The following is a 13,304-nucleotide window of genomic DNA, read 5'->3' on the forward strand; positions in this document are numbered from 1 at the left end:
TTTACGGCTATTAAAAGCACCAACGTGTTGAGGACATTTGAAAATTTGACCAGCATTTGCACCTATTCCGCTGTGTGTGGAAATACTCAGGTACCGCTCAGAAGTGCGAGGAATAATTCCTGGGCAATAACCACAAGTTACGGAAACAGTCGTTAATAGCAGAGACCCACGCCGTCAGTGACTGTATTATTGGTACCCATGTGCTCGCAGTTCAGATTGCTGAAGCATCTTAGTGAAATAAGATCTTATCAACAAAAATCATTTGTAGCATCAGGCAAGCTTCAATGAAAGTTCACCTCTCTGGGGACTGAAGAGAATACTTTGGAATTTAACGGGAGAGGACAACGACACCTTTGGAAGGGAAGGGTAGGAACAACGGTGAAAGAAATGGGTAACAAGACAAGATCAATTGACTGCTTTCAAAGACTGATTTGCTCTTTACTCCTTGAAACAAGCAGGAAATAATTCCCCATTAAACTAGAAGTTTCACAACAGCAGGAGCAATTTCTTTGGGCAGTTTTCTTGCCACATGTATTCAGGATGATATCTGTAGAAAATCGTTTCCCAAACTGCCCTTTTAAGGTTCAGTCGGGATAGAAGCATAGAAAAAAAAGTGGTGACGTACCCCTTGGGTCTGTAGGGACAGAGGTGTGATACGGCGCTTTTCCCACTCATTGGGGCGTGGTTCAGGAGTGGATTCCATGAAATTGCGCTTGAGCTCACTAATGCTAGCCTGGTGTTTCAGTAAGTCGTCCTGGGTCTTATCCAGGTCCTAGCAACCCGCGGCGTAAAACAAAGTAGGACAAAAACACGACAACAAAAGCAAACTTAAACTGGAAAAAAACAAAACCAAACCTAACCAAACCAAGGAACGTGCCTTGAGTCTGAAAAGCTTCTTTGGATTGTCTTTAAAATCAGTTTAGGGCTATAAGGGAAGTAAGATTCTCTGGGTTTGTTTTTGTAATGAACGGCCACTTGTACACTGTTTCTTCCACATTTTAAGGCGAAGGACACGTCATGCTGCGCACGGTTATTGAATGGAGGGCTATCGTCACCCCTAACATGAAACCCCCGGCCTCTTGAAGCAATACTTCTTCTCAGGAGGTGCTTGTTTTCATCTAAAATTCAGGAGTAAACCTTTTGGGATGGAGCACAACTAACACTACCGAAGGCAGTCCGAGAGCGTTATAAAAACGTGCCTTTCTTGGTATTACAAGCTGCATGAAAAATACTTTGCCTCTGCAAAGACAATGCTGCAGGGCCAAATACACAAGCAGCTAAAACCTGATTAACTTCAGAGCGGCTGCTCGTTATCCTTGTCATGGAGGCTTAAACTTAGGGGAAGAACCAGATTTAACGACTTAAAGCCTGGTACCTGCCAACTGCCTGTTGAAGAGCCTGAGAGCAGCCAGAGCACTCGAGTAGGGATGGTTTTTGACGCACGGATCAGGAGCTCTGCAGAAGCAGAACTGTTCTGACAGGAAGGCAAAAATCTACCTGCCTAGCACTCTTGGACATTCTCTATGCTTTAAACTGAATGCTGGACTTTGCTGGGAAGAGCAGATTTCACTCTGCTTTCACAACCTGCCCTCCTTCCAGCATGCTACACCTCGAGAAGAGCTGATGCTGGTTCTGTGTGCTCTTATCACAACATGTTTTCAGTATTCTGTGGTGAAATTCAAGTTTAAAGTAATTTTCCATATCGAATTAAAAGACTGAGGATTAAAAAGGAATAATATCAATGTCAACATAATTATTAGTGAAGTTTTATCGAAAGAATGTAATCTGACACAGTAATTTAGGTAAAGATCTGGGTTTTTTCAACAAATACTTTGTAAGAGAGCACTTTAAAATGCGCTATTTTGGTTAGAATTTTTACGGTTGGTGCTCACTGCGCCTCGACTTAAGGCATGAAAAATCCAAACTCAGACTCATTAGCTTCTAATTTCTTTTCACTTGCACGTTCAGCACCAGGGACAGTTTGGTGCTGCACATCCGTTTCCTAATTCTGTGAATATTCACATGTGCACTTTGGACGCCAAGAACCTCTTCCCTTCCGGCAGCTCAGGAGGTTCATATTGTCACAAGGCCCACGCTTCACCTTTAACCCAAGACTAACAAACAAGACGTTAAATACGTCCCCCTAAAGTATGTATTTTCTGAGTGAAGTAAAAACTTATGCCAAAGGCATCGTATCACACAACTGAAGCTTCTAACAATCATGTTGTTATTTTACAGCCTGACTTGGCTCGACACAAGGCACGTTTCTTGGACTTGATCAAAGCACAGTTACGCAACGCACGCTTCCAGAGCGTTAGTAAGTTAAACACGAGCAAAGCTTCGACAGTGATCAAAAGCTGCAAAAAGCCAAAAAACATATTAGTTGGGTTATTGCGGTCCATACATCTTGCTACTGGACTAAGGGCTTTTAAAAAGACCGGTTTTGTGACAAAGGGAATTATTTATAGCCCCATCTGGATGAATAAAGTAAACTAAAGACAGCAGGAGGATTTCCTCAAATTCCTTCAGCTTACGTTATTAATGACAAGTTAAATGACATTGATGATAACACCAGACAGTCTGTGATAAAACAATCCAGACTAACGGACTCTATGGAAATCCTGAGTATAAAAATCTCTATCTCCGTGGCAAAGCGCTACCATACTGTTCAGAGCTCTTTGCCATTGCTCATCTCCAATGAAAACCAGCCTTCAGGAAACAAGAATTACTTCAATTTTTAAAGTTTAAAAAAAAAAGAAAAAAAGATTTCAGAAGCGAATCTAAGCACTCCCTTGAAAAACCTGATCTTCCCATACATTTCTCAAACCTCCTAAAATCAATGAGTTTGGTTCTTCCATGCTTCTGCCCCTGCTTCTGCCTGACGTCCCCACTTACTCGGATGGTGTATTTGAGAAGGGTGGGTTGAACTGGAGCCGCTGCTCAACAGGAGATGGACACAGCGAGGAGCAATGTACGGAAACACCCCGTCAGGATTAGGAACTGGACCACGTGTTTGCTTGATCTAAACAGGGCTATTCTTCCCAGTTGCCACCTTGAAAATCTCTCAGAAAAAGACACAATATATACTTTGAACATTCTAGTTGAGGGGGTTTTTGTTTGTTTGGATTGGTGGGGGTTGTTGTTGGGTTTTTTTGGTGGGGTTTCTTTGATTGCTTTTTGGTTTTTGGTTTTTTTTAAATTTAAACTCAAACACTAGAACAATAACATGCAGCATTTCCAAGCGGTTTTTCCCCCATGCGAGTGACCTCCCATCCCATGCAGCCTGGCAGCCCGTCAGAAAGGAAAGTGGTTCTTATATCATATACAAACCTCCAACATTAAATTGCTATGTCTGACATAAATATTTTCCCCGTCTACTCTCAAGGAATTGCTCTGTGAAATTAAGCCACACATACAAAAAATAAAATTAAAAAAACAATAAACAAAACAAAACTAAACAAACATAAAATGTACCAGCAAGTAAATGAAAAAAGACCTGTAGAACCAGACAGTTAAAATAAAAAAGACTAAAGCCACAGAAAATGTAGGGTGCTAACAAGGCAGGCAGCTACAGCCAGATTTAATTGTAAAAAAATAACAAAAACAATCAGGCACCTTCTGCTGCGCTTCCTCCTCTTCAGATTCCACCTATGTGAGCACGTGGCAAATGATCAAGAAAAGGAACCGTTACCAAACGCTTACGGACCAGCCGCGAGGCTTCAGCTCTTTGTAAATGCTGCAAAGTGTGCGACAGGTTACAGACCTTTATGGTTCCGGCCCCAGATGTTGAAATTATTAAGCGACTTTGGGTCCTCCTTCACCTACATTGTCGTAGAATGGCTGCAGTAATATCGGCAATAAGTGGCATGAAAAATGGAAGTTTTGTACTGTGTCCTTTTCTTGCTGCACTTTGCAGTGTTTTCCCAGATGGAAAGTTAAGAATGAGTGAAGAAAAAGAAAATACAATGGTATGCGGAATTTCAATGGTAGATGCCTTAAAGCCTGCAACAAGTTGATGGGAAAATGGAATCTAACGCACGGGTTTTCAGGAAGAGAGTCTGGGATTTGAGTCAAACACTTCCATGCTGTCTTTACAAACTCTCTCACTTATTCTAAGAATGTTGTTGTCTTGGGGCGAGTTATTTGAACCCAAGCCCCCTTTTTTAGGTGAATATATTTTTCCTCAAACTGCAGTGACAGCTAATCTTCCTGTCTTACCTAACGGAAAACAGAGAAGGTCTGTAAAGTCGTGTTTTTCATTATTAATGACAACATGTTGTATTTAGCCTGTTTTTAATACATACATCGCACTTATTTAATCAGTTTAACAACCGCTGTTAAACTGAGTATCGAGCAGCAGCCCCTCCCCCCTTTTTGATTCTCTAGTATTTGGTTTCCTGTTTCCTTTGAAAACCCCCTTTTCTGGTGGTATTGCTGTAACACGCACTGCAGACGTAAGGGAATTTTGCCAACCGCTCCAGGTGATCGGAGCAGTGTCTTAGCGTGACCAAGGCTCCCAACAGAGCTGTTTCAACAGCCTGTTTCAGAGGCTGTTCAGGCTCCCATGATTAAGGGCTGACACAACCTGCGATCCCACCTAATGACCAAACTGGCCTCTGCCTTGACTGCTGATAGAGATTAATCAAAGCACTAAAGAAACAAAAAACCCAACAAAAACAAAAAGGGCCTTGGGCAGACTCAACTTTGCACACACCCTTGTAGAGCAGAAACAGCTGAAATCTGGAATCACAAAAAAGCTGATTTTCAAGCAGTCACAGGTTTCGGAATTCAGCTTTTAGGAATTTCAAAGTTCTAGTTAGATCTGAAAAGTGGAGACGTGCATTTTCATACAAACTGGTAGGAATAAGATCTCCGTTATTCTGCAGCACTTTCCCTATTCAGATTTGTGTGCTCGTAAACGTTTTGAACGACAAAGCGATGCTACCTGCAGTGCAGTGTCTGTGGAATCCAACGAACTGACGCATGCGGCAGGAATTCAGGCAGAAAAACCACCAGCTATCGACTAAAACTCCCGCAGTGGCGAATTTTCACAAATGAGAAAAGTTAGCTACAGATACACACAAGCGTGTGTGCGTTTATATACATATGTATTTAGGCACGTACACAGACATATCCCTCTATTAGGAAGTGCGCAAGACTGAGCAAGCCTCTGGGAGAACAAGCGTAAAAGCTACAGACAAGTGTCAACAGTTAAGCAACAAAATTAAACACCTCCTCTTCCTCTGTTTTGTCACTCAGGTCATTGTCATTAGAGGCACTAAAGGAAGACGCCTTAGGCTCCAGGTAGCAGAGGGACAGAGCAAGAGGAAGGGAAAATGCGAGTGAAAAAGGAATGGACTGGAAGGCAGACAGAAGCAGCAGGAAGATCAGGAGAAAAGAGGGGATGAAGGAAGGAGAGGTAATAGGAATATAGTGCTGAAGGCCAGGCGGGAGGAAAGAGGTGCAAACATCAGGAAGGCTGGGAAAAGTGATATAACCATCCTCGTCAAGCAGCGAACGGAAACTAAAAGAAAAGCATCTGCTGAAGCTGAACGAGACGCACAACTCGGTGCTTCTGTAGTCATTTGTATGGATTTTTCCCTCCACAGCAGGGGAGCCTCGGCTCACGAGGGGTCTCGCAGATTCGGAGATCCTCGGTAAAGCTATTTCGTTTTTATAGGGATCGGGCGTTTCTTTCAGGGACTTGGACTCTGACACGTCTGGGGTGTCAAGGAGGGGCTCCCCAAAGGGATCTTCCTCTGAAATATCTGAAAGCATGTCCACCTCGGGGACAGGCGACAGGTCTGTGAGATGGGATGACACGGGATGGATGGGTCGTGATGATGGGTGTACGTGACTGAGCTGAAGAAGAGAATTCTGAGCACGGTGGAAAATGAAAGCACAACGAAATGCAAGTTTGAAGGCACAAGAAGAGGGGAAAAAAGAGAAATTATTAGTTAGTGAAAATTTTTACTTAGAAGCAGGGATAGCTCTACTAATGCAACAGAAAGGCTGAACAGAAATAGACATCCCCTTGTGTTTCACCAGCAGCCAACTTGTTTACTCCAGCGGATTGCGAAAGGAGCCCATTACAACTGTTTTGTTCTTGGGCTGTAGAGAACTGTACACTTCTGAACTGTAACGGTCACAAGAGATGGAAGCGGACAGACATTCAAAGCCGTGGCAGAAAGGTCAGGGGACAGTGCAGTAAAGGGAAGACAAGTTGGCACTTTCATTCTTGGGTTTATAACCATTTCCTCTAAGAGAGCCAGGAAGGAAAATAAGTATCTGTGCTAGGGGGGAAAAAAGCAGTTCACAGAACTGGCACATGGAACAAAACTGACTGAACAGCTGCCTGCAACAACGTCCCAAATTACTGCTTTTTCTCTTTGTTTCTGTCTTTCTTCCAGCTAAAATTCTGCAAGATTTGCCACTGGGAAAACAAGGGAGTATCACCATTTTACCAAGCCCAAAGTCAAAACATCATGATTTATTTTACCCTTTTTCTCCCACAAAGAAACTCTGTGGGTGCCTTTTTCCCTAGGCTGATTCAGAATTAACTTGAATTGCCAGCAAATAAATAACAAAATAAAATATGCAACCATTGGTGTTTGTTCCCTTCCAGCACTTGGATGCGGTGGGAACACGTGAAGCGCACAGAGGCTCAGCTGTCCCCCTGGAACCAGTGGGCAGCTGACTTGCAAAAATGCTCCAACACAAAATTATTTTTCAATATGGAAGAAAGTTCTGGAGAACTGCTGAAAAAAGGAAAGATCTCCAGGAGAGAAGAGCAGCAGATTTTAGCTGACACTTTGGAAGGAAATTTTGACATCAAATCATGCAAGATCTGTATTTAATTTTTTGACCTCTTCCACCCGTAGCTCAAACAAACAAGAGAAGTAAATGGTTGTCTGCAACAGGAACAGAGCAAAGGACTCAACTTCTCACAGACGTCTACACCTCAGTCAACCTGTGACATACAGCAGCGTTACCTGTGGTAATTCAACACCGTCACAGCATCCCCAGCTTTACAGAATGTATGACCATGGAGAGACTGACAACATTTTAAAAACTAAGCTAAAGAAATTATTTGCCCTTCTGAACATTTTTTCCACGAACTCACGCAAGCTTACTGAGACCTCAGACTAAATTTACAGCAAGGAAAGAAACCGCAGGTCAAGGCTAACTAGAAGTGTTTAGTCTCTTTTGCTTACACACACTTACAGAAAGTTAAAACTACAGAAAGCACTTGACAGTTTTCCTTTCGTGTTCTAGTTCGGTACGAGGCTCTGAAGTGACAGGCACTAAACGACCACTCATGGACACACGCCACACGAACCAGTAACCTCGCTGTGACAGTCAGCCATACCTTTCCATCCTGAGCCAACTCCAGCTGCGGAGTTTTGACGGGGCTTTCGTCTTCTTCTCTGCCACCTTCTTTTAACTTGGCCTGACCAGCAGCTTCAATGTCAATGATTTTACCTCCAGCAGCAGGGAAGTCTCTTAGCAGACTTTGGTCTGAGATACCCATGGGAGCTATTAGAGAACCAAATAATTTTGGTTAATTGGGGTAAGTTGGACCGTTTTGTTCTTAAGGCTTCTTAACCAAATGATTTTACGCTGATGTCAGCAATGAGCAACACAGGCTAGTTACGGAGTTACACAATGTTTTTCAGCTTCGTGGCTTTGTGACAAGTCTGTGGTTCACTGATAGGAACAGCAAAGTTCCCTCTTCATACAACCTGTACTTCCTGTGCCATCTACGTACAACACATGACCCAACCATTACACTGAAGAGGTCAGCCGGATTTCATACCTCCGTCCAGGCTTCTGGACACACGTTTGCTGGCAGTGCGCTCGAAGTGTGGAGCTGGCCTGTCTATGAGGTTGCTGGCCTGTCGTGTCTGCGCTTGCGTGCGGCCACTATAGCGGAACTTGGAACCCAAAGTCAGAAACTTTGCTTTTGGAGGCTGTTCTGGTGATACAAGTCTAAAAAGTCAATATGAGGAAAACCAGTTAAAAAGGCTCTATTCTATGTATTTAATGAGGTACTTTAAAGCTACTTCTTACATTCCAACTTCAGCTCACCAGGCATGATTTGTGCACTCCAAGAAAGGATGATGCTACCATAAGCTTCGAGAAGGACTTCTGACACAACATACATTATTAGTCGGAGCTGAAGTGATGCTGATCACCACCACATCTCCCACAGCATGACCAAGCATCTGAGAGCCTTATCTTTCGGCACTATCTTGGTTAAACTGGATTTTTTGTAGAAAGCTGAGGACATTATAGAGAACACCTCTCAGATCTCTCTCCTTGGCACGTTACTTACAGTAGAAACTACACCTCCAACTTCTACTGTCTTCCCTATATTCTGAGTACTGACACGGCAGCTGCCATTCATCAAAGTTACAGAATGGCACCTCAAAGCTGCACAGAAGGCTCTATCAAGTGAAAAAAAAAAAAAGACTGAGAAGGCTGGAGAGTTGTGACTCAAGAGTAAGAAGTTTAACAAGCTGGATTCAGACTCCAGTTTCTTTACACCACCATTTGTCCTTAACCTTCCCCCAGGTCACAGTTCTTCATGAACTGCTCCTGCATGGGTCCCTCCCACAGGGTGCAGTCCTTCAGGAACAGACTGCTCCAGCACGGGTCCCCCGTGGGGTCTCAAGTCCTGCCAGCAAACCTGTTCCAGCATGGGATTCCCAGAGGCTCACAGCTTTCTTTGAGCATCCACCTGTGCCAGCACGGGGTCCTCCACAGGCTGCAGGTGGATCTGCTCCACCACAGACCTCCATGGGCTGCAGGCAGAGAGCCTGCCTCACCATCGTCTTCACCACGGGCTGCAGGGGGATCTCCGCTCTGGCGCCTGGAGCACTTCCCTCCCCTCCTTCTTCACTGCCCTTGGTGTCCCAATGCATTTTTAACAAAAACAGAATTCAAGACAGACGAATCCACCCTTCTCTACTAAGACCACTTAGGTAATAAAATTACAAGTATTGGGAGCTTCACTTTGATTGCTTCTATAAAACAGCCTTAAGCAACCTTCGTGACAAGTTATTTCCAAGAGAGAGTGCATTATGCATGAAGAGGAAGAAGGCTAAGAGGGTTTTTCCAAGGTTCTTTCTGTTCTTTATTTTCCAGTCTTGGCAAGGCTACAGCATGAGTTGCCATTTTTATCTTCCACCCTGCCGAGATAAACTTTTAATCTCTTAATGTGGAAAAAACAAGAGAACTAATTACTTCCTGATGAAGGGCAGTTCAATGGTTTTTTTGTATTAAATGCTTAATTACAAAAAATAACGGAAGACTGTGCTTTTTGTGCTTTTACCATTTTAAGACATGTTGCAGAGACACTGAAACAAGAAAATTGCCAATAAAACATCATAAAACGTAATTACCAGCAGGTGGCTGCTGCCATTGGTTAAGACCCAGAGTGCAGACTAAGCTTACTTCACGAGATTAGCGTAGATACAGTCTGCATTTCTTAAAGCAGATAGCCGCTCTTTGAAAACGGTACTGAAATCCTACGAGGTCGAGCTGGTACAGGTGAATCCAATGTCTTCTGGCTGTCGCTGGCAATACAGTTCACTACAGACTTTTACAGATAACTTCATGCGCTGGCTGGATTTCCCAGGTGGGAAATGATGGCTCTTAATGTCATTATTTGAGAAAGACTAAAACATCGTGAACGACACACAGGGATTCTCACAGAGTTACACACGGTGCGCTGAGAGATCTGGGAGCTACCAACGTGCATCGAGACTGAACACAACTTCCTGGGGTAGTCACAAGCTTCACACACACTCTGAAAGAGCCACAGCCTCTTGGCCTGCAGCGAGTGCTTCCTGCCTTTTACCCTTGGCAAAAAAGCAGAAGAGCTGGATTTATTTTACTGTTTTTAAATCAGGATGAGAGGTTCTGAGGATTTTCTGTCCGATGACATCAGCAGAGCATATATGGATTTCACAGAAGGGTTCCAGTATTAGTTACATAATTCTTGTTACGATGTTATTGCTGGTTAGGAAGAGCCATTTCTGATTGGAATGAAATCCAATTATCTAGATTATCTAGTGCGTGTTACCACTCCTGAAAACACTTATATTTGCAAAGGGTTCTCCTCAGTTTAGGATTTTTGACTTCCATAATACTTGGTTTTTTTCCCTATTCAGATTCGTTTTATTACTAGCAAATTAGGAAATACAATCTCCCAGCAAAGCTAACGACCTGAGAAAAGCATGAGTTACGTGAAGAGTGTGGATAAACTTCTCACTTACAGACAGAACTGCTCCTGAAGGAGAAAGCTTCCCTTTTACACAGCCCAGTTACCGCGCTCAGCAGAAGCAAGAAACTCCGATTCGATGCCTAGCGATACATAAGAGATTCACCCTAAATCTGCCTCTCCCAGGCTGCATGGGGCAGGCACACTCCCTCGTGGAGCTCACACTGTTATCAAAACCAAATGATGATTGTTCAAATTCCTTTTCAATAGAGGACACAGAAAAAGAATCAGCCCTGTGGCCTGTTGTTGAAGTGCTCATTTACAAACAGACCAGTGTCAACGACCAATTCAGAATTTCATGTTTATCAGTTGCTGGGGAAAAGAAAAATTCAGAGGAAGTTGCATATCATTATATAAACAAATTCTAGCCATTCTCTGTTCTTTAAAGAATGCCTGCGAACTCAGCGCAGTTCATAAATACAGAGGAATTCAGCTGTAGGCATCCACACCCAGCAGAACACCCTGAAAAGTGAAGTGACTGCAGAGACTGTCAAGCCCTGAGAGCTTCTTGTGAAGGTGTACGGTGGCTTTCCAGGTGATCACTCTGAGAAGGCAACCCCTAAGGACATCGTATGGATGATCACTCCTCGAGTAGTACTGGTAGCACTCTGAAGGTTTAATCAAGCAGTTTAGCGTACTTGAGACACTCAGAATCGGAAATTTGAGGTCCATGATTGTTAGCGTGCCTAAGAGCTGTTCCTGGACTGAGAAATGAGGGGCAAAGAGGGGAGAAATCTCCTCTGCTTTCCTCATACCCTTGAAAAGAAAGATATGAGCATACCTGGCAAAGTGGGGGAGGCAGAGAATTCTCATTTACCTGAAGAAGGTGTGGTGCTCCACACAAACCTTCCATAACCTTTTAGCAGCCCGATGGTTCGGCAGTTTGAACCCAATAGTGCTCTCGAACTGGTCCTGCTGCAGAGAACCCACAAACAGATTAACCCATTTCCCGAACAGGCAGAGTTCACACAGCTCCTTTACTGCGACCAGCTGTAATTCTCCTGTCATAAGACTTCATAAGATTTTAAAATAGAATTTAAAAAAATTCAGAATTTCCAGTCTTTTAAGAAAATTATACTTACTAAAAAAGCGTATCGGTGTTTGACATTGTGGGTTTTGTTAAACTTCTAGATACAATGTGCTCAAAATGAAACCACCCTGCCGCCTCCTGCCACTCCCACAAACCTGTAACTGCATCTGGAAAGAAAGTTGAATCCGCTATTTCCCAGCGGCCAACAGAAAGAGTTGCCACGTCCTACAGGGCAACTCAAGCCCTTGGTTACAGCCGTAACCCAGGTGTCTTGACATTAGGTGAACAAATCCACACAACGAGGAGGAGGAGCTGGCTCTCTCCCAGGACTGTGAGCTTGTACAGACAGTAACAACACGGCCAGAGTGACTGGCTGTCCGTGTGAAAAATAATAATTAAAGAAAAAAAAAATAGAAGGTGGCATCTATTAACAAAAGAAAACAGATTTTCTTCTTGTCTCAACTAGTAAATGCCAACCAAGCATTTAATACAATCAGTACAATCCGCAAAGGAAAGTTACAACGCTCTTAAGTTCTGCTTGAATCCAACATAAACCTGTGAGGACATCTAGGGAAAAAAAGATGTTTTCTCTTTGATGACACGCAAGAAACAAGACAGAAAGATGCTACTTACTTCTGCTGGCCTGACTTTGATGTAGAAGTTACTTCGCTTATAGGAAATCTTCAGAATTTTTGGCCAAGCAAAGCGGTTGATCCGGAGTCTATCTTTGTAAATGAGCAGCCCGTTAGCACATACCCCCAGCATGATATCCACACCTTCCGAGTCCTGCCACGGAGGGGACAATGCCACAAAAGCCAGTTCAGTTACATTCCCCGCATGTTATTACCACCGACATACCTTGAGGGAATACTGCAGCCGGGACTTGTTTCACATTCAAACCGGGAAGACCCTGACAAGGAGATTCTTCAAACAGAAGCAGACAAGTATATTAATTTTAGAGCAAAGGTCTCGGACTCGAAGTAACTGCTTTGGCGCTCATATGCCATAGTTCCGGGAACCTCTTCAATATTCTGACAACAGGGACCAAGTCAACAACTTACAAGCCAGGAAAGCTAGGGTGGGTGTGCTAGCAATGTTTTCAATGAGTATTAAAAGAAGAAAAATCCAAACAGGCCTTTCCAGCTTAAAACAGTCAGTGAACGCCTGAACAAGCTGGTGGTCATGGTGACCTTTTACAGCCACCCACTATTCCAGACCTAGGAAGAAAGGGATAGTTGGCTGCAAACGTCAAGCTGATGAGCCCGGAGCGCTGCTGGGCTGCGTTCCTGCGCGTTCTGTTCCACTGACAGCATTCGATGCCAGTTTTACAGGCTACAAAAGAGACCACTCCCTGCCCAGGCTGTGACACCCCGGGCCACCGAACAGCACCGCAGAACCTCGCCTCTTCCCCAGCAGCAAACCAACTACATTCAAGTGCGTCTAACATGGGAAAAAGTCTATGGGGAACTGCAAAAAGAAGTGCAATTTGTTTCCATGTGAAACAGAATTAAACGATGTTTCTCCAGTACTTAATTTTTTAAATTTTTTTTTAAATATAGGACTGACGTGATTACAACACATTAATTGGCCTAATGATTTGAGACTCTGGATTTACATGAGGGAACAGAAGGGGGTTGGTTAGTTGATTTGTTGGGTTTTTAACTAGAAAAATCCCACTAGAAATTCAAATTTGATTTGACCTACCAAGAGGAGCAGAAAAAGCACGAAAAAACACCCTCCCCAAGACCTCCCCCCACCACCTCTGTTTTTAACTCTCATGGTATTACAAAAAATACTACGTGATTTTTTAAGGCTTTACTTTATGCCTCCACATTGCCTTGGCATAAGAAAATCTGACATTTAAAATATTTTTAGCCACTCTCATGAATAAAATATTATTTCCAAGCTGCACATACATCTATGCATTAAACTGAGTTTTCATATAAATTCTGAGGATGTTAGAACTGTAAACTGAGTAATTATCGTGAC

General features: G+C 43.3%; 1 protein-coding gene across 1 annotated transcript; it reads right to left on the minus strand.

The window, feature by feature from the left end:
- Positions 1–625: 625 nt before the first annotated feature.
- On the minus strand, positions 626–12,322 carry LOC104500075 (band 4.1-like protein 2; the record flags this gene model as incomplete). Its single annotated transcript, XM_010143669.1, has 7 exons — positions 12,248–12,322; positions 11,949–12,101; positions 11,103–11,200; positions 7,817–7,989; positions 7,370–7,536; positions 3,331–3,393; positions 626–772 (listed from the first exon to the last, which is right to left on the minus strand). Coding segments are annotated over exons 1-7 (876 nt in total), but the record flags the coding sequence as incomplete, so codon positions are not given.
- Between the last annotated feature and the right edge of the window lie 982 nt (positions 12,323–13,304).

Source organism: Buceros rhinoceros, unplaced genomic scaffold, assembly GCF_000710305.1.
Source record: "Buceros rhinoceros silvestris isolate BGI_N320 unplaced genomic scaffold, ASM71030v1 scaffold12719, whole genome shotgun sequence".
Lineage (NCBI taxonomy): Eukaryota > Metazoa > Chordata > Aves > Bucerotiformes > Bucerotidae > Buceros > Buceros rhinoceros.